Source organism: Asterias rubens, chromosome 2 (genome assembly GCF_902459465.1).
Source record: "Asterias rubens chromosome 2, eAstRub1.3, whole genome shotgun sequence".
Lineage (NCBI taxonomy): Eukaryota > Metazoa > Echinodermata > Asteroidea > Forcipulatida > Asteriidae > Asterias > Asterias rubens.
In genome coordinates, this window is record NC_047063.1 from 7,452,226 (window position 1) to 7,471,496 (window position 19,271).

Sequence of the window (19,271 nt, forward strand, 5' to 3'; positions counted from 1 at the left end):
AAATAACCTCTTGAAATTCAGAAGCCTTTTTCAGATTCAAGTTTTGCAAGTCTGAGTCATTTCTCACAATATTTTATACAAGATTCTGTGTTCAAATGTGTTCAAAATTCAAATAACAGTGTAAACTTGGACCTGAGCTATTCATCACATTTTGGTAGTTACATGTACATGATGTAGTTTCTTTTTAGAGTCAAACTGCAATACAAAGTGGAATGAAAAGAAACAACCCTCTGATTAATTAAAAAATAACTAAAATCGTGTTTTTCTATTGTAAACATACACAATTGTAAAACTTATGTCCAATTTCAAGTTATAAAGGATTTGGGCACTTTTTCAAATTGTCCATAGATTTACATTAAATTTACAGGGTTTGAAGATAATGATAGTGGAAAGCTTCCCTTCAAATATTACTTACTGAGGTGCTGTAGTTTTTGAGAAATGAGTAAAACAATGTAATGAAAATACGTTTGTAAATGCTTAAAATAATTTTGGTCTCATGAGACCAAATTATTTTAATGACATTGTTTTACTCATTACCCAAAAACTACAGCACCTCAGCACAGAATATTTTCAGGGAACCTTTTTTTAACTATCATTATCTTCAAACTGTGTAAGTTTAGTGTGTAAATCTGTGGACATTGTGTTTTTTGTCCTACAAAAAGTACATTCACCCTTTAAAAGGTCCCTATAAAATTACACACTTTGAGTAATTACAAATGCTTTCTTACCTTGAATTAAGTCTTTGTGAAAACTGCTGAGAACCGAGACCAACCATATGATCTGTAATAAGATAATCGATTGCATCTATGAAAATTATTTGTTATTCAGAGTCGTTAACTTTGCATCAGAGAAAAAGACTAGAAAGAATTTAATTTTGTTTTTACCCTTATGTGTATCACTGTCTACTCAGAACTGTCCCGAGTGCTGTAAAAAAACAAAAGAAAAAACCCAACCCAGGCTAATCACTTGGGTGGGATTAGAACCCACAACCTTTGCAGGCGACTTTGTAGGGGGCGACTTTGCAGGGGGCGACTTTGCCGGGGGGGGGGGGGCAAGATGACTGGCATTCTGCTGAACAACAGAAGTAGTCTCACTTGGAGGTTCACCTCTTTATGTTTATGGATAGATCTCGAAAGACCAAACAAACCAAAGAATCTGTTGAAAAGTCATTAGAAATAAAATTAAAATAATAAGAAGGACACTAAACCCAGTAACTATACTCGCAATTTGTCATTATCGGTCGTGCTTGTAGTATGACCGATAATGACAAATTAAAAAAAAAAAAGGAGTACAGCGCCCTGTGGGGCTATACAGCACTGGGTCTAGAAGGACACTAAGCTTTTTTATAAACTATGGTCGCCATATTGCCATATTTTCTTCTGCTTGTCTACACATGGTCAGTTAGTACAACATTCTCTTTAATAACCTGGCACAGTGACAAAGAAACTTTTATTTTAAAACTCAGGATGAACAAAACCGAGGCAAGGGGCCCTGATAATATTTATATAAATGTACATGTCAGACAACTCCCGACACTTTGATTCGAAAGAGGTTATATAATATCCTATATTACGCTAATCAGGACCTTTAAATCAACCACCACTGGATTGGTGTCATGCGGTAGTCGAGAATATGGAGGGTTACAAATATGGAGGGATTATCGCAACAAGATTGTGTTGAAAAACTCAACAATCAAAATAATTAAGGAAATATTTACTTACCAGCATGTGCATGAGAGAGGAAATAAGCTCTAGCTTTGAGAACTGCAGGACCCTGGAATCTGTCAATTGCTATTTGTGGGTATTCCACCATCAATCCACCAAATGAACTCATCCTGAATGTGAACCTACCACACCAAGTGTTGGTCCGGCCCTGGTTGCGTTGTTTGTATTGAATTATAACTTATCATCATAATCAAACACATAGTTCAGAACATTTTCTCAGTATTTTTTTTAGTTGCCATTTCTGCAGTTGTCATTCAGATCTAACCCCAGCCCAAGTTGACTGCTGCTAACTTTACTTTCAGTCACGCAGGGACTGGCGTCCTACAGAGAGGCAGCAGTGCCTGTCAGTGTCAGTGTACTACTACGTACTACGTACTACTACTACTACTACTACTACACTAGCCTGTCAGTGCCAGCAGCAGCCAGCAGGGCTAGCCATGTGAACGGTATGGGTTGGCAGGTTGGACACGTCCGGTCCGCTGATGATGTTGCACAGTGTGACTTGTGTAACTGTAACTGTAAAGTGTAATGTGAATGAACGAATTGAACCAAAGAAATTACCAAGTCCACGCACGCACGGAAATGCAGTAACTGGTGGTGTTCAACGGTTGTCAGTGTAAAAACTGTAAATTACATGTTTGGCCAGATAAACTATCTCGAGGTCAGTTCGATAGAATCAAAATGTTTATCGAGAGACAACAAACCGGAAATATACATGCTCCAAACGACAATACTTGCCTAAAAAGTTAGATACTCCCAAACAAACGTGTCACAACGCAAGCAACACTTTCTCTCTCAACCTCAAGAGCGGCGCCATTTTATTGCTTTACTTTTTCCAACCACTTGAGGGCGCTGTTTGAGGACTAACTTCGATTAATTATTCTAATAAGCTGTGCTGACACCTTCAGTCAGTCGCCTCTCCAGCTAGCTGCAGCCCTCTGGTTTTGTTTTTGTTTTTACTTACTCACGAAACATAATTATTGACTATCCATTAAATTGACTTCACAACTGTGTAAGGAACGGACGAACTTGTGTACTTGTTCGGCATAATAGGCACGGAATGGCCTTGGTGTCCTCTTGAAGTTCCCAATACTTAATTTTCGCAAAAGAGAATTTTTTGAAATAAAAATGGAATTTGCCTTTCGGAGATGAAATAACAGCCTGATAAAGAAAAATAAACAATTTGTTGTTCTCCTGTTCTTCATTCCACTTGAAAGGCGGAGGGGACGTTTATATGAAGTCAATAATAATTGGTGGAGATGATGGGGATGTTACGCGCTCATCCTCCATGTTACACCTTCACTTCGCGGGGGGCTAGGCTGCACAACACCGGGCCTCTACCTGGACAAGGTGGATATAGGTGGCAAGCATCAAGGGTGTGAGAATGAAAATACATAGGTTCTTATTGTAGTGGATAATAGTATACGCACTGCTATATTAATAGATCATTACCAAAGCCTTAAAAATCGAACTTGGTTGTTGTGTCTATTTACTCGCACAGTTCCGTGAGACCGGGACATTATACATAACCAAGAGAGATTTCGCACACTAGCAATCAGTACCAAGGAGGAAGAAGGAAATTTCCACACATGATAAGCCCAAAACAACCACAACAACTTCCGTCGTTGTGTGAATGAGTGATATAGCTCTCTAATAATAATAGTGACAGGAGTTGGTTGGAAGTTATATTGAGGTCATGTCCAGTGTTGCTTCAGTCTGGCACGCCGATAGAATTCTTCAAAGCACGGGTTCAGTCTGTGTCACACCGCCCCTGGATGGGTCATTGTTCCGGAAAGCTTTTACCCCTGGTGATTGTGCTAATATGAAGGCCCCCTTACTCACAATAAAAAGTATTGGGTTCGATTTCAAGTGTACAGGTACTCTTTTAAATGAGCAAGGTCTGGGAGGGATCTTTTTTGATGAGAGAATTTGACTTTACCATGGAGCTCCATGCCTGGACGGCCTCTGCTTGTTAAAGGAACACGTTGCCTCGGATCGGTCGAGTTTGTCTTTGAAAAGAGTTTGTAACCGTTTGTTATAAAATGCATAAGGATTAGAAAGATGTTTTAAAATGATAGAATGTAATGGCCCACACAAGTATCACTCGAAATTGCGTGGTTTCCTTTTACCTCGTCGACAAACACGGTCGGCCATTATTTTATGGGAGTCAAATTTTTGACTCCCATAAATGCCTACAGAAGCTTTGAATACAAGCTTATTGCATTTTTGAGAAACTTTTTCATTAAACTCCTGCGGAGAAAGATGTCTGTTTCTCCCCAAAAATTTGAATCTAAGAGCGTTACTGACAGTAACCGTTCTCAGACTGTGTATTGCATTGCAGATTATTCTTCCCAGTGCTTGAACAATTATAACAGTTCCAGATTTTTGGCAATATCTGTGTGTAGATCCATGGTCGATCATGGAGGTCTATTATACCTCCATGATCATATGGAACTCAAACAGATAGTCACCTTTAAAACTATATCATTTTAAAGGTGCCTGCCATTGATCCCTCGAGCTGTGTGTGGTTAGAGCAAAACACAGACAAACCCAATATTCCGAACTACCAGTAAATAATGCACACCAGTTGCTAGTATTGATTTGTGCACTTCCCAGGCTAGTGTTTTTATTGACATCAGTGACTGTGTTTACTGTTCAACAACCTTGCTGGGGATTAATGCTTAGAAAAAGTCTTTTGTGTCCGAACAAAGATTAACAGCAGTTATAAGTAGTGCAAAGATGTTGACTGTAGTTTTGTGGTCAATAAACACAACTGTAAAACCATGCAGCTATAGGGTAGATGCCCACAAATTCTCGCTCTGGTGTACGTGTGGCTTCCAGTTCCACGGCCGCCATGTTTTGGAACAATTTGCAATTAGTTTTCACAAGCATAGGCATTATAGATGCATGGTATTTCGTGAAAAGTGGCTCAACCTCGGGCAAATTGCAACAGAAAGTCAAGTCAACTGTTTTATACAAATGTCCATATCATCCAATTATTTAAGAAATCCTGGTATAGTGGACATGTTTCATGCGACAATATTTCAAAATGGCCGCCATGGAACCTTCCGCCACCTGTATTCTTAAGAGTTTTTCGAGTGGACACATACAAGAGCATAAAACAGTTGACACACTTTCTGTTGCAATTTGTCCGAGGTCAATACTCATGTCAAAAAATGCCCCCTATACTTACAAAACAGCCATATTTCTCCATGGTCTAAATTATGATCGAATGTTTAAGCATGATTTAAGCCCATCACCAGAATGGGTTGAAAAAAATAGTCATAATCTTTAGAGAACCATCACTGCTGAACGAGCCAGTCCCTAATCCAAAGCCCCCTGTGTACCTGGCACATTTCAGTTGCTTTGAGAGAATTCATTCATGGTAAATTTCCATTTTTGTAAGAGAACAATCGACATTTTGACCGAGAACAGGTCGTTTTTCTGGAGTAGGTCCTTTTTTCATGGTTAGCATTGTTGAAACGTGAAAGGCAAGACTGGTTACATTTCACACCATTCAAACTAAGCATCACTGGACATCTAAATTTAAAAACAATTGTTTTCATATGTGTTTCGTATCAAATGAATAACTTCCGGCAATCTACAGAAATATAAGAGGGGGATGTCTGAATAGTCAATGATTTGTTGAAACAACATTCGTCAAATTCATTCCATGTGCGTAACATCTTGATAGTTATCGGCAATGTCGGTAAAGTCAATGGATGAGTCACTGTAAGTTGGGTCGTCGCCAGAACAATGACTATTGTAATTACTAACCACAGTGGTTGCAGGTGGTTAACTCTAGTATGGCTGGCACGTGCGCGTACGACAACGTTGATCCATGGTTTATCCATGGTCACAAGTATTACCATGGTATTACCTATAGCAGGATTTGTTCGTTGTTTCGTTACAGAAGATATTCTTACACACCAAGGTCGCCACATGGGAGATTTAATAGTATATTATTTTCTTCCTCTACGGACAATAACATCAGTGTTTAGCGTCAATCAGTGCTAACACATGGTGTGCCGCTGCCGTGCAACCCTCTTCACATGAGGTCACAAACCACGGGCAAAGCTTTCACCTTTTCCCCACGGTTTTTGTGTGAAACGAAAGCTCGACAACACATACCCCCCTGTGATTCGAACTGAATTGAACCATTCTTCTGTTGGGAATGGAGTAAGGCAAATAAAAACAAGTTTAGCGTCGTCCCTTTATGAGGGCATTTTTCTCTTTTTCTTTTTTCAAATTGGCCGCCCGTCACATTAATTTTATACAAACGGCTGGGCTATTTAAACAAAAAAGTTTTTGCTAAGATCGTTAAAATAAAATATTATACCCTTTTTACGTAATAAAAACGTTAGTTTTGTTTAATGGCATTGAAATAAAGGAGGTGGCCTCTAAAAAGGAAGCGGGCGGGTACACTTAACAAGTTTTTATTTTGAGTTGGCCTAAAGTGAATTGATTTTCATTTTCTTTTTTAACAAATAAAAATACTCAAGAGGCTTTAGGCCGTTAGATAAGGCGTGAAACTTGGCAGTATTAAAAACAACTCCAACAAGGCGCCACGGGCAAAATGTTTGGTGGCCACCAAAGACCTGTACTTTTATTGGAATTCAATAGGCATGAATAACGAACCGCATAGCATAATGCAACAAAACAAGGTTTGTTCCTTGCTCTGGTTTTTAAACCACAGCAAGGAACAGTAAAGATGGCTCTTCATGTTCATGTACATGCGGGTTTACCTTTCCCAAAAATGGAACAACACAGGTTTAAGGTTTCGATTTTGGAAACCTATTATGAAAAACCACTGCCCATTTTTTTATTTCAAGGTATTTTCTTTTGACAGACTGCCTTTGTTGCTACCTGGTACAATGCACAGGGAAGTATAATGTTGTGCATTTATAAACCATTTATATAGCAGTGGACAAATTATTTGCTTGACGTTTGTTACTTATAGTTTCTGAAACACAAGTCACATAGATATGGTGAAACTGAAATGCTCTAATAATAATATGATACCATCTTATGATGAAGTTCCCACTTGGTTCCATAAACTATCACATAACAAAACCAAATAATTCAGCTGAAATTCTGAAAAAGAAAAACTTTATCATTTACGTTACAAATCATGCAACTTTAGAAGCAACTGCTCAATGCTTTTTAATATTAGTGGATGGAATACAGGGAAGCTACACATGGGTGGGGTGGGGGGGGGTTACTAAATATCCGATGATATTAACTTTGAAAATAGAGAAAGGACCCACTATGCTTTGAAAGAGCACAAAGCAAATCTGAGAAATGTTCTGCAAAGACAAATAAATAGACACAATGTTTTAAATTGACAGTGCAGTCAAATGGTTGGATGGGGGGGGGGGGGTGGACTAACTATTTGACCATACTATGAACATAACAAGGACCAGTCCTTGCTCTATGCTCTGAAAAAGCTGTTTGAATACAGTGTATAGAAATGACCCAATGTGCTTTGAAAAGAACATGAAGCAGAAAATGAGTAAGTCAATTAGTCAACTGAGAAATGTTCTGCATGACAAAACATTTTAGTATGGTCCTTGCTCTGTGGTTTTAATACAGTCTAGACCATGATAAGACAACCTCCCTAAACCTGGAAGTACTTGTATTGTAAAACCCAGGCAAGGCCACCTTGTGTATGAGTGATGTCCTTTACTCTGCAGGGAGAAGGAATCCGCAAGATAATAAGAACATCTGTTAGTCCTTGCTTTGTAAGTGTGAACAAGGCCAAGACATTCGTTTAAACCTCTCATGAAATAAGCATGCAGGGAGGCCTTCCTTCTGGTTAGTAACTCCACTGTATGCACGAATGGCTTTATGGACAGTAATGACATTTCAAAAACCTTCTAAAAACACTCTCACATGCCTGGAATTTCTTCTTTGTGAGTGCAAGCTGCAAGACAATTAAAACAAAATCTCAATTAAAGTCTAAAGCCATCTTCTCAATACTTTGCAAGGACTTTTTACAGTTTCGCATTCATCTTATTTGATATGAAACTTGTTTGTTGTTTTTAAGTGTTTGCTGGCGAATAAAATTAAGTGAAATAAAGACTATGGGAAACTGTTGAAGGGGTACCAACAAGGCCCAAGACTATAATATAGGGCCCAATTTCATAGAGCTGCTTAATAAAGCACAACAAGGAGTCGGGTAGTGGGCACAATACAATCTTGCCTACCAGAAAGTTACTGACCAAACAACCATGTCACACATAATACAAATGCATGTACAGTCTACAAATTTGTTAATGGTATCCTGGGCCGAATTTCTTAGAGCTGCACAAAATGTTGCTTGATAATGTTTTGCTTAGCTTGTCGGATACCAGTCACAACTTGTACACTATGTAAGACGGTTGTTTAGCTGGTAGCCTTACTCTGGTAAGCATATTTTGCAATACTTAGCTTTAGAAGCTCTGATGAAATTGGTTCCTGGGGTTAAAGAGGCCATGGCCTCCACGTAATTTCAGGGCTGAAAAACACATACTGAAGCTTCAAAATCAAAGAGGAAATGCCACCTTCCCTTACACACATTATTAGAAACAGAAACAATCAACTTATTGTAAACAGGTTTTATTCTCATCAGGAATCCAAACATGACACTCAAACTTCTAAATATTTACACGATCTATCCAGGACTAGTTTATACAAAAGTTTACCCTTTTTAGTTTCAAACGCTTTTAAAATCACATGGTTATTATTAATACCAGTCTAATTTCTATGTTTACATGTATTAGTTGACAAAATAAAAGATCAGTACAGTAAATGCCATAAAAAAAATAAAAAAAATAATGACTAACGAAAATTTCAAACTATTTTACATAATTTCCAGGATAAAAAAGAAAATCTGACAACAAAAATGATATGCACATGTATTCAATTGAAAGTTATATATACTGGACTTCCATGTCAGCTTTCTCCCTTTTAACACCAGTCTGCTAGCCAAATGCCAGGTAAAACACTGGCTGGCCAGCGTTCAGTTCGGTGTTGAACTGGAGAAAAGCTGATGGGTGAGTGAAATGACAAGCTAACTGGTCCTGCTGGGCAAGGCAAACCCTGCAATTTGTTCATTAAATAAGTCTTTGATTGTTCAGAGCTCGGTTTCACAAAGCACTGAGATGAGTTGTCAGTGTCGCCATAGTGATGGGATATAATTGTCACATCACACTTTACTAAGCAACTACGTTTGATTTGCAGTTAAGATCAATCATAGCTCTTTGTGAAATTGGCCCCTAGATCCCATGGCTACTGTGGTGACAACTTCTCAAAATCAAGAGTACAATAAAAATACATGTATGTAGCTTTGGGTCTTAAAACAATCCTGATTTTGTCATAATTTACATCTTACATGTATTTTCAAATTCAATGCAGAGCAGCCAACATTTGCACCTTGCAACCAGGGAGATTTGGTTCAACAGTCAGGGAGATACTTAGAATAACACTCAACATAATAGGGAAAAGGCTTCCATGGTGATTTTGAAATGTATTCCTTGGAACATAGACAGATTGGAATGGTTTATTTTTTAATTTAGTTAACTTCTTGCAGAATCAGGGAGAGTTTGCAGCTCTGTTAACATATTTTGGTTATGTGAGACTTTCAAGTCTGGCTCCAGGGTCCACAAATTTAACACCAGTCAAGTCACAATAACAATGGCCTGGGCTTTTACATCAACACTTCAGAGGGAAACATGATTGAGAACTGTTCAACTGTACAAAGGTGATAAGGTCTGGTTAAAAAAAAAAGTCGCATACATTTCAGTTCACCCACTAGTCCACTGGGAGTTAATTAGTTCAAAATAAATACAACAAGTGACAAAATAAACAATGCCCTTTTTCTAAATAAACAAGACTTTAACCATACAGATAATTCCTGCTAGAAACATTTCAAGAAATATCTTGCACAGTTAGTATTAGAAAAGTATTATTTACAAGTTTAAGTGTTATAGGCAAAAGTCTCTCTTTGGATATTTACAGCATATCTTACTAAATTATTTAGAACAGCTAGAAACCTACAATGCAGTACAATACATTTAGCAGCATTTGCCCTGAACTTCTTCAGTTACTGGCCAGCAGCAGGACCAGTTACAATGTAGCTTGCAACTTCACTATTCAGCCAGCTTTTTCAGGGTCCATATTTCAATTGAAATAAGGATGTTTTTCAACACTGAGCTAGCCAGCCAGCCAGACCACTTGGAGTGAACTCTGACTGTACCTCAGGTGTTTTACAATACCAGTGGACCACTGTTTAAAGGGACACGTTGCCTTGGATCCGGCGAGTTGGTTTATGAAAAGCGATTGAACCTGCTCGCGATGAAATGGTTAGAAAGATGTTTTAAAAGTAGAACTTAATAATCCAAACAAACATACCCCAAAATGTTGTGTTTTTTCTTTTACATTGTGAACTGAAAAACTTTTGATCCACAAAAATGGCGTACCATGTTAGTTCGCAAAGTAAAACGAAAACCACGCAATTTAGTGTAAAGGCATCTTTGGCTGGATCGGTGCATACTTTTAAACCAACTTTCTAACAATATATGCTTTTAATAACAAAAGGTTTCAACCGCTTAACATAGATCATAGAGTAACTTGCCTGATCCAAGGCAACGTGTCCCTTTAAGGGAGAACACTGCATGATAGTATACTGATGAAGTCCAAAATGTGCACAAGGCATATTGTTCAACAAGCGTAACCTGAACCATCCCTGAACCATGTTGATGTAACAGCCAACCACACAACACAGGAATATTTCTGAAGCAATTCATTGTGTACTTTTGAGCAGGCATGTGTATGTATAACCTTCATTTAGACAAATGAAATAATGTGGTTTTGATGATGCACAGGATGGTATGCAGATTGTAAAAATCAAATTCACAAAAATAGCAGCTACCTAATTCCTATACCGTCATCAATGAGAGACTTTTAGAGGGTCCTTTTTCACAGTTCTCACCACTAAGTGCACTTGCTCAGACCTACGCGCGCAACACTGAGCATGTGCGCGTGCGCTCAGACTCACAAAAAAGGACCGTTATGTCTGCTGTCCCCAGCCTCTGAAAAGTCTCCCATTGCAGTGTACAGTACACACAAGTTAAACAATAAACTTGACAGTTATGCAGTTATTTTTACATTAAATTTAAATGGACCCATTTACCGTTTGAACGATATATTTTATACAACATTACAGCATGATTTACAAAATTTACACAGCTGATTAAAGCAGACTTTGCTCTATTTTAAATGCAAAGTTTCCATTCACTAAGATATGTTCATGGAACATGAAATAAAATTAAAATTTAAGGCAACTATAACTCTGTGTAATTTCCACCTGTCGTCAGTGAATTAAAAGGAAAACACCCGCCTTGTGTCAACAACAAACTCAAAATTGTTGTTGATACAGTATTAAATGAGATACTTTCTCATCCTTTACTGTCTTGTTTTCTTCCTTCGAGCGCATCTTTAAATAGTGTAAGACTTTTAAGTGATGTACACCCATTTTCCTTTTCACAAATTCCCAACACAACACACACCTTTGGTGGGATTAGTTCGCAAATATGAAGGTAATAATTATTATTAACAAGACCACACCTTATCATAAAATGTCAATTACAATGTACAGCATGGCAACCTACTTACAATATCCACTCAATCACAAACCAAAGTCCAAAACCAAGTACATGATACAGTGTACATTATACACTCTTATCCCATAGGGGTTTGGCTGCGCACACAACTGACAAAACTACAAGTATTTGGTCCAAAGTTCTAGAGTCCAAACCAAACAAGCATTTCACACATTAACCTAAATTTAAAATGTACAGCATGAATAAAGAAGTGAACAGTGATTGGGCTCACTCACAATGTTTGTTCTTCAACTAACCGAAGGTACTCACCTAATTTTTAAGTGACAACATAAGTTTAACACTTTCTGACCCTTCCTTGCAGGCTTTAATTTCAACAGCTAATTTGTGTGTTGAATATGCAATGTACATAGCAATGATTGCGGTACTACATGTATGCAGCAATGCGACAACAATGTAGATTGTACACTCAACTGATTCAATTTGTCTCACAGTAATGTTTGTTTCTTTGAATTATCTGCCCAACAACAGAACTCATCAAAGCTCCCACAAGGGGATATAAACGCCAACCTGGCAACAGCCAATATCTCTCATCTCCTTGCTCTATGCTCAAACAAACATTTGTTTAACTTCTATGCTTATGAATTTTCAGTAACTAGTCGACAATGTAGGCCTAAAGGAGATGTTTGTTCGTCGTCAGGATGATCTTCCCAAAAGATGGGTTGCAATACGCGTCATTGACCACCATCTTTTTATGTATTTTTACAAGTGAAAGGTGGACGAGAAATACATCAAAGATGGTGGTAAATGACGCGTTCTGCAATCCATCTACAGAACAACAGAACTATGCAACGTTCCCACAAGGGGGATACAGTTTTATGAATTACACAATTACATGTATGGTTCAATAATTAGAGGACAATACAATCCTAGTCACTGTGAAATCAACAGATAGCTTGGCCGCATTCGAACCCACAGTCTTGTGATTGCAAGTCCTGCAGTCAAACCACTTTGTACGAAAATTATATTGCCACTATGAAATCAGTATTTAGCCAAAATTTCTTTTAAACAATGCAAAATGGAAGCTGGCCAAGAATGAAGGCCACAGATAGTTTAGGCTCTAATTCTAGATACATGTACATGTGTACACTGCATTTTATACAAAAATTAAAATTAAACAACTTTTTGATTTATACTGAATATGGAATGATTGACATGCAGTGAAAGAAGGGAGCTTTACAAAGCAAAGATTACAAAAAGTCTTTCATTTCAAGTAGACAACAACAACAACTGACCAATCTGTCACAATCGTGACAGTGGGTACTGACAGGACCATGGAAGTCTGCTTAGAAAAATGACAGGCCAGATACTGTGTTTCACCTCCATAATAAATCATAACAAGGCTGAATGTTTTCAATAATATTTGGAATGCTTACTATCAATAGGATGATTAGCTGGTATGTTATGTCAATACAGATGGTATCCCACCTACTAGCACTACATTGTATCTGATACTGTACTACACTATTTATACACATGAGGGGTTGTCAATCAATATAAAACAAGATAGTATTTATTATGTTTATATTTTATACTCTCCTAGGGAAAGTTCATTCTACTTTGACAAAGGATGTTTTATATTTTGCCATCAAAGTAGAAAGGTTACACTGTTTTTCTGGTAAACCAATCAAATTTGTTAAAATGTCAATAAAGGTGGAATGACTTTAAAATTCTACCATTCAACCATGATCAATTTGGTCTGATGAAATATTATTACAAATCGAATGTCATTCAGTTGGTCAAATCATTTTATAAAAATAACAAAAATTTAAAAAAAATAGTAAACAACCTGCACATCAAACCATATTATCAAAGCATGTCAAACTTGCCTTGGGCCATTTTACAAACAGACTTGTTCATAATAATGGATTTGTTAATTGATTTCTTGATGATGCATCATCATCCAACCAATTGACTTGTAATGAACTTGTCACCATCTAGATCACAACCAGTCCCAAGGATTTTTAATTAAAATCCGCACTTAAGGCAATCCACATTGAGCAGCTGCACTGACAATGTTTTTTTATTTTTTTATTTCATATTAAATTGTTTAATATAGAAAATGAAAACTAGAACGAAAATCTTTGTGGACAATGACTGGTATGGGTGTGGCATGTACACGTACATGTATGTTTAAGGACCACACCTATTTCTTAATTAATTAATAGGAGATGTGCCCTTAATATTGACCATGCAGCTCATGATAATTAATTTATGATATTCCTTCCTTATGATATGTTATTAGATGACTAGTAAAATAGTTAGATTATGACAAACCGAGGAATTTCATTTCGTTAATTAGGGCGTGGTGGTTTATATTATTGGTTTTCATCAAGGTATTATACAGGATTGGTAAGAATACAAAGATGTTTGTTTTCACCTTGGTCTGACAGTTTACTGATAATTAAGTTCACACAACAATTTTCTGTGAAATATTGTTCCTCTGAAAAAAATCATATTCAAGAAAACTGTCTGGAAAAAGAAAAGAAAAAGCGCAATCAGCTGATTTTTGCTTTTTTTTAAACTTTCTACTTTTTATACCCAAGTTTTCCAAGGCTTGTTACATGTAGGCCCCCTACTTCACGGTTTATACATAAAAAACACTAACACCCTCTCTGACTATTGTGTCAGCAAGCTCTACCAATAAGTGTATAAAACCTTCAAGTGCCGGGTTTTCGTTTTAGTTGAATCATAAAATTGTTTTAGAATATATTTTATTAAAAATCTTGCAAAAACCACGCTTGACACATGACCAGCCCTATTACCTACATGTAGCCCCCCCCCTTCTAGGATATTACATAGACATTTTAGGTAGATGATTATGAGTCACATACAAAATGCATGCATGACACAAAATATGTCCAAAAGTCCTGGATGATTTATACCAGGAAAGTCATTAATCCAGGTCAAGGAGAACTATCAGAGTAAAAAATAGAAAACATATAATGTCACTTGAAGAGGGTGTGCTGTCATGATCAAATCAGACCTAAAATATGGCTGTGTAAAAATGTATTTCGGAATGGAGTTGTTGTATGCACGCTTATTATTCATTGTACAGAGGGAGTGCGAACTAAAGTTCATGTACATGTAGGCTGATGACAGGCATCATTTGCAAGTAGACGTAGCTGAAAGTAATATTTTGCCAAAAAAATACATTACCAATCCTTCTATTACATGTACTTTACAGTATCATGTTGAGTGATTGGACCTGGAATAGAGAAACATTTTAAATCGAATGACAACATTGCATGGGGGCGGGGACATGACACCGAGTGTAACTAGTGTCAGGCGACAGAATAACACACCCTTACACTGTCAACTAACTTCAGAAAGCATGACTAATTTACACACACTATAATTAAGCACGTATTCTTAAAAGTTAGAAATGGTTCAATTTCAATATCTCCAGTGCGTTGCCACAAATATTGAAGAGGTTTTTGTAGTGGGCTGGCTTAAACACAATGGTATGCAGATGAGGGTTATGTACCTGCACTTGTTGAATGACATGACTCATTATTATCCAGCAGGGTACCACCCTCATTTCAATCATCACTAGTCATAGTGCTTTATTATTTTTTTCCCAAGGCTAGGGCAACCCATTAAACAAATATGATACTTGTAGAGTGTGATGAGTCATCACACCAGAAAAATTGTATTGAAAAATATCAAAACTACATTTGTACATTGTAAACAATCCTCAATCAATGGACTAAGTTAGTATTTATACATGTACGGTACATTGTATTACCTCACGTGATGTATGACAAAATTCTAATAACAGATAATTATGGCTGCAAGTTTTTAAAACCTCAATGATAGTAAAAAAGGTATTAGACTGGATTGGTAATAAAAAACATTTAGTCTGAAAGCTTAAAGATTGTCTTCGTACTAAAACCATTTTCTGTGAAGTGGGCCTATTTCACTCTGAAATGAAGTCATATTTGAGAGAAATGTATCTGAAAACCTCAAAAATGATACGGCTGGTTTCGGTATTCCAACAGTAGACTAATCACTTAGACTTGTCACAGGTTTGTTATTTCATGGTTGAACACACAAAATATGAACACTGTCTGAGACTATTTTCACAGCTTTACCAATCCCGTATATAATATCTTTTTAACAATATTTTGCCATTACTCTGTCTGAATACAACTGCTGCTCATACTTTTTTCCCTAATAAATTTTTATCAAAAAGTAGTTTGCACCATTGGTATCAAGTAAAATGAAAATATAAAAATCAAATCATTTTATTTGTCAGGCCTGGAATAACCAAGAGGCCATGGTTTAGGCCCCCTTCAAAATGTCCCCTACTTTAAAATTGTCCGATGGAAACTTCAAAATGAAAATGGCTTTTTCCATCAGAAAAACAGGAAATAATTTTGTTTGTAATGAATGATTGAATTGTTTCACCTACTGTACCAATGTTGTAAATCACAGTTCGTTTTATTAGACCCTTACCATGAAATATTTTGTAAATTCCACAAAGCGTGTGCGCACTACCATTTTGGTTAGGAAAATGAGGGAACATCCCGCTGTTTTGTATGCGGCCAATGGCTGCAGGACATAGAATAGAAGCGAATATGCGTCTGCTTAGTGCTTGTCAGACCCAATCAGGTCTGTACGCAATAAGGCCTAGTACGCATGCGAGAATGTTATCAGCATATTTCATGGGAAGGGTTTATTACCAGCTACACTACACATAGCTTGGAGTTTCTTGATTGTTACTAAGATCCTCGTCATAATCGAACTTCCTACTATCATCTTGATCATACCCATAGGGATCCATTGGCTGGTCGTCATATCCACGTTGGTACTGGTCATCATACGGTGCATTGCGGAGATCAGCGTTGGATGAATGCCCATCAGGGATGCGTTCATCTGGCTCGTAGTGTGGGTAAGACTCTGCATGGTGATCTCTTTCCTCCGGTGGCATTTCATATCCCTCTTGACCATCCGGTTGGCCATAGCTTTCATACCGATCATCATATCGGTCATCATAACGCGGCTCTCCGTATTGATCATTGTACTGATCATTGTATTGATCGTTGTATTGATCGTCATAGTTATCGTTATATTGATCATCAGGTTTACCTTGGTCTAATCCGTTATAACTACGCTCATATGCGTCATTGTCGTAATCGTAAGCGTCGTCGTCGGCACGATTTTGGAAATCTGCACTCTCATAATGAGGATCTTTTCCTTGGGGTTGTTCATAACCACCGTGATCGTAGTCATCGTAACGAGGCTCACGGTAACCGGAATCGCTGACGTCGCGGTCATCGTAGTAACGCTGATTTCTATCCTCTACGGGGTCGTAACCGTGGTCCACGTTGTAGCCGCCGTTCGGTATCTGCACATTCTCGTACGGGCTGCTGCTGCGATCCTCAAACGGCATCTTCATGCGTTTAATAGTTGGGGTCGGGTAACCAGGTTGGTCCTCGTATCGGTCGGAATCGGTCGGTGCCATTGTGTCCCTCCACCATTTACGTGGATCCACACCCTCGGGGACATCACCTCGTTTCTCCCTTGGAATAACGTCAGGATTGTTCACTGATCTGTCGTCTGGGTAATCTTTCCCTTCGATGCTGTAATTGGGCGTCTTCTCTGGCAATGCTGAAAACTGGTTGGTGTTGTTCATTGGGATTTGAACACTTGACGTCACTCCAGCTTGTTTGTTCTTAGCGGCACCTCCATGACATCTCTTTTGGTAGCACCAGGCAACCAAAGCAAGTAAGAAAATGATAATAACCGCTGCAGCGATTAAACCAACAATTAATCCTCCTGAAACTCCTGGGGCTTCCGTAGTCTGTGGTTTCGTAACAGGGTTACCTGTGGGAATTACTGGAGGTACTGTCATCCCCACAATAAGCAGCTCTTCAGAAGCCATTGCAGTTTGATCATCTTCATCAGTTGCAGTGCAAGTTAATGTTGCGAGATGGTCATCAACCTCTACATCGGTGATTGTCAAAATTTTCACCAAATCCCCAGCTGTGCTGTGACGATCATTAAACTTCTCCGGCACAATCCACTGACTTGATGCTATAGCGGCAGTACGACTACTGATAGTGCAAGTAAATACGGCAGTCTCACCAACCATTACTGGTTCTGGAGACTCGATGACGATTACGGGATCAGACAACACGTTCAGGGCAGCCAGACTACAGTCTTTAACAAATCCATCAGGACCAGAGTATGTCATCTGACAATTAAACAGAGCGCCCTCATCGTCAGCTTGCACAGTGAATTGACTTTTAATTTCGCGAATATCGCCAGCATCGTTTATGACCGAAGACACCGCTAGTCCATCTTTCATCCATTCTAAGACAACTGCAGGATTTCCAATCTCCGATAAACAAGACAATGCAATGTCTTCGTTAAGGTTCACACGTGTGCTGCTGGAATCCGATTGAATTGAACACAGCGGATACGACGTACCGGGCGGATAGGCAACAGTCAGGGAAGCAGCCTGGGATTCAATAACGAAAGCACTTGTCTCGTCACAAACAGAACTCACCTTGCTGCAAACGACGCATTTAAACTCACTGGAGTCTTGTCTTACTGGCGATCCTATGAATAGCTTAAATTCTCGGGTTGCTCCGGGTGAACCCAGTAAAACGACATAATCACTTGCAACGAGCCCAAGTCCTGATAAAACGTCACTCCGTACATTTCCAGCGTCACTAATGATAACTGGGTTTGTAATACCTCTTTGAAATGACAACACTTGGTCATTGGTTAGTCCTTCCACTTCGCAGATTAATTGTGTTGTAGCATCACCTTCTTTTACGGTTGTATCTACTGGTTGAACAGTAAATGTTTGTGCATCCACTACCACAGTTGACCCCAAAAACGGCACTAAAATAACGAGAATACACCACAACCGAGCCATAGTTCGTTTCTGTGGTTGTGGTGGGGTAAATTTGTTACTCCAGACGGTGGGATTGTCGAATCAAACAAGTCCCACTTTTGTGGCAAGGGCACAAGAAAAATCACGCTCAAATCAACCCTGAAACTGCTCACCTTGTCAAGCAGCAACAAAAACTTGGACTGTCACAGTTCCTTCTTCAGTTTAGGTACACAAGAAATTATTGTAATAGGGACATCCTCAGCTCTGCAAAACTACTTTAGCCGCTGTGTGCCGTGCATCCGTCGACCGTGTGTGTGTGTGTAATGTGATGGTTCTTTTTTTAAAGTCGTCGTCGCCTACCTCTATCTCTCGCTCTAGCTCTGTACATACCGTACATGCCGTATCATCGTGCAGTGACTGACTGCATGTATCGTAGGTCACTTCCTGACATCCGGGACCTTCCCGTAACGCAGCGTTGTTATCTTTATGCAAATCGGAATGGAGCTTACAGTAATTTGATTGGTCGTTCCGAATGTCAACAGGCAAATCATACGGACCGCTGGCTTTGCATAAAACATTGTTTTTCTACGCCATATTTGGGCAAAGATCAGAAAATAGACACTATTAAAAAAACAAAGTAATCTATTTGGTTTTAATTTTGGGGTTTGGTACATAATTTGAATGACAGAAGCTATTGGCAGGCCACTTTATAGTTGTTTGATACATACTGAAACAAGAGTCGGAGTGTGAAGTTCCTTTCGATGTGGTATTTATTTGTGTTGATGAATTGACTAAAAATGTACATTTACAGTTTGTGACATATTTTTCGTGTTGTGTTTTCGGGCAATTGTTGGCCAAAGAGGGAATACAAAATCTTGTTTTCAGAATAATATATCTCTTGTGAACACAAGAGGGCGCTATGCCTAAATTAATTGGAAAGACAGGTGAATCCACAGGTGATAATATTGTACTTAATTTTGTCGGGCAGATAACAAAATAATGCAGATTATAATAAAAAACATTAAAAGGGACAGCAAGAGT

At 38.3% G+C, this 19,271-nt stretch overlaps 2 protein-coding genes across 4 annotated transcripts in view; both read right to left on the reverse strand.

Annotated features, from left to right (window-relative positions):
• Window positions 1-1,922, reverse strand: part of LOC117305062 (protein artemis-like) — a 44,074-nt gene extending 42,152 nt beyond the window's left edge. For 2 of the 3 annotated variants that reach the window (XM_033789788.1, XM_033789779.1), the window contains exons 1-2: window positions 1,722-1,922; window positions 729-780 (exon numbers count right to left, since the gene is read on the reverse strand). In XM_033789788.1, the coding sequence (XP_033645679.1) occupies window positions 729-780; window positions 1,722-1,833 (164 nt within the window). In that variant the 5' untranslated portion in view covers window positions 1,834-1,922. Of the gene's footprint in view, window positions 1-728; window positions 781-884; window positions 925-1,721 lie in introns of all 3 variants that reach the window. The other variant, XM_033789798.1, reaches the window with a different exon arrangement.
• Window positions 1,923-8,305: 6,383 nt separating this feature from the next.
• LOC117303907 lies at window positions 8,306-18,539 on the reverse strand. The gene has a single exon (XM_033788362.1). The coding sequence runs from the start codon at window positions 18,270-18,272 to the stop codon at window positions 16,077-16,079; it is 2,196 nt and encodes a 731-aa protein (XP_033644253.1). The 5' UTR covers window positions 18,273-18,539; the 3' UTR covers window positions 8,306-16,076.
• Between the last annotated feature and the right edge of the window lie 732 nt (window positions 18,540-19,271).

Coding starts and splice junctions, on each gene's coding strand:
- LOC117303907 (XM_033788362.1), bottom strand. CDS start 18,272: ATGGCTCGGTTGTGGTGTATTCTCGTTATTTTAGTGCCGTTTTTGGGG.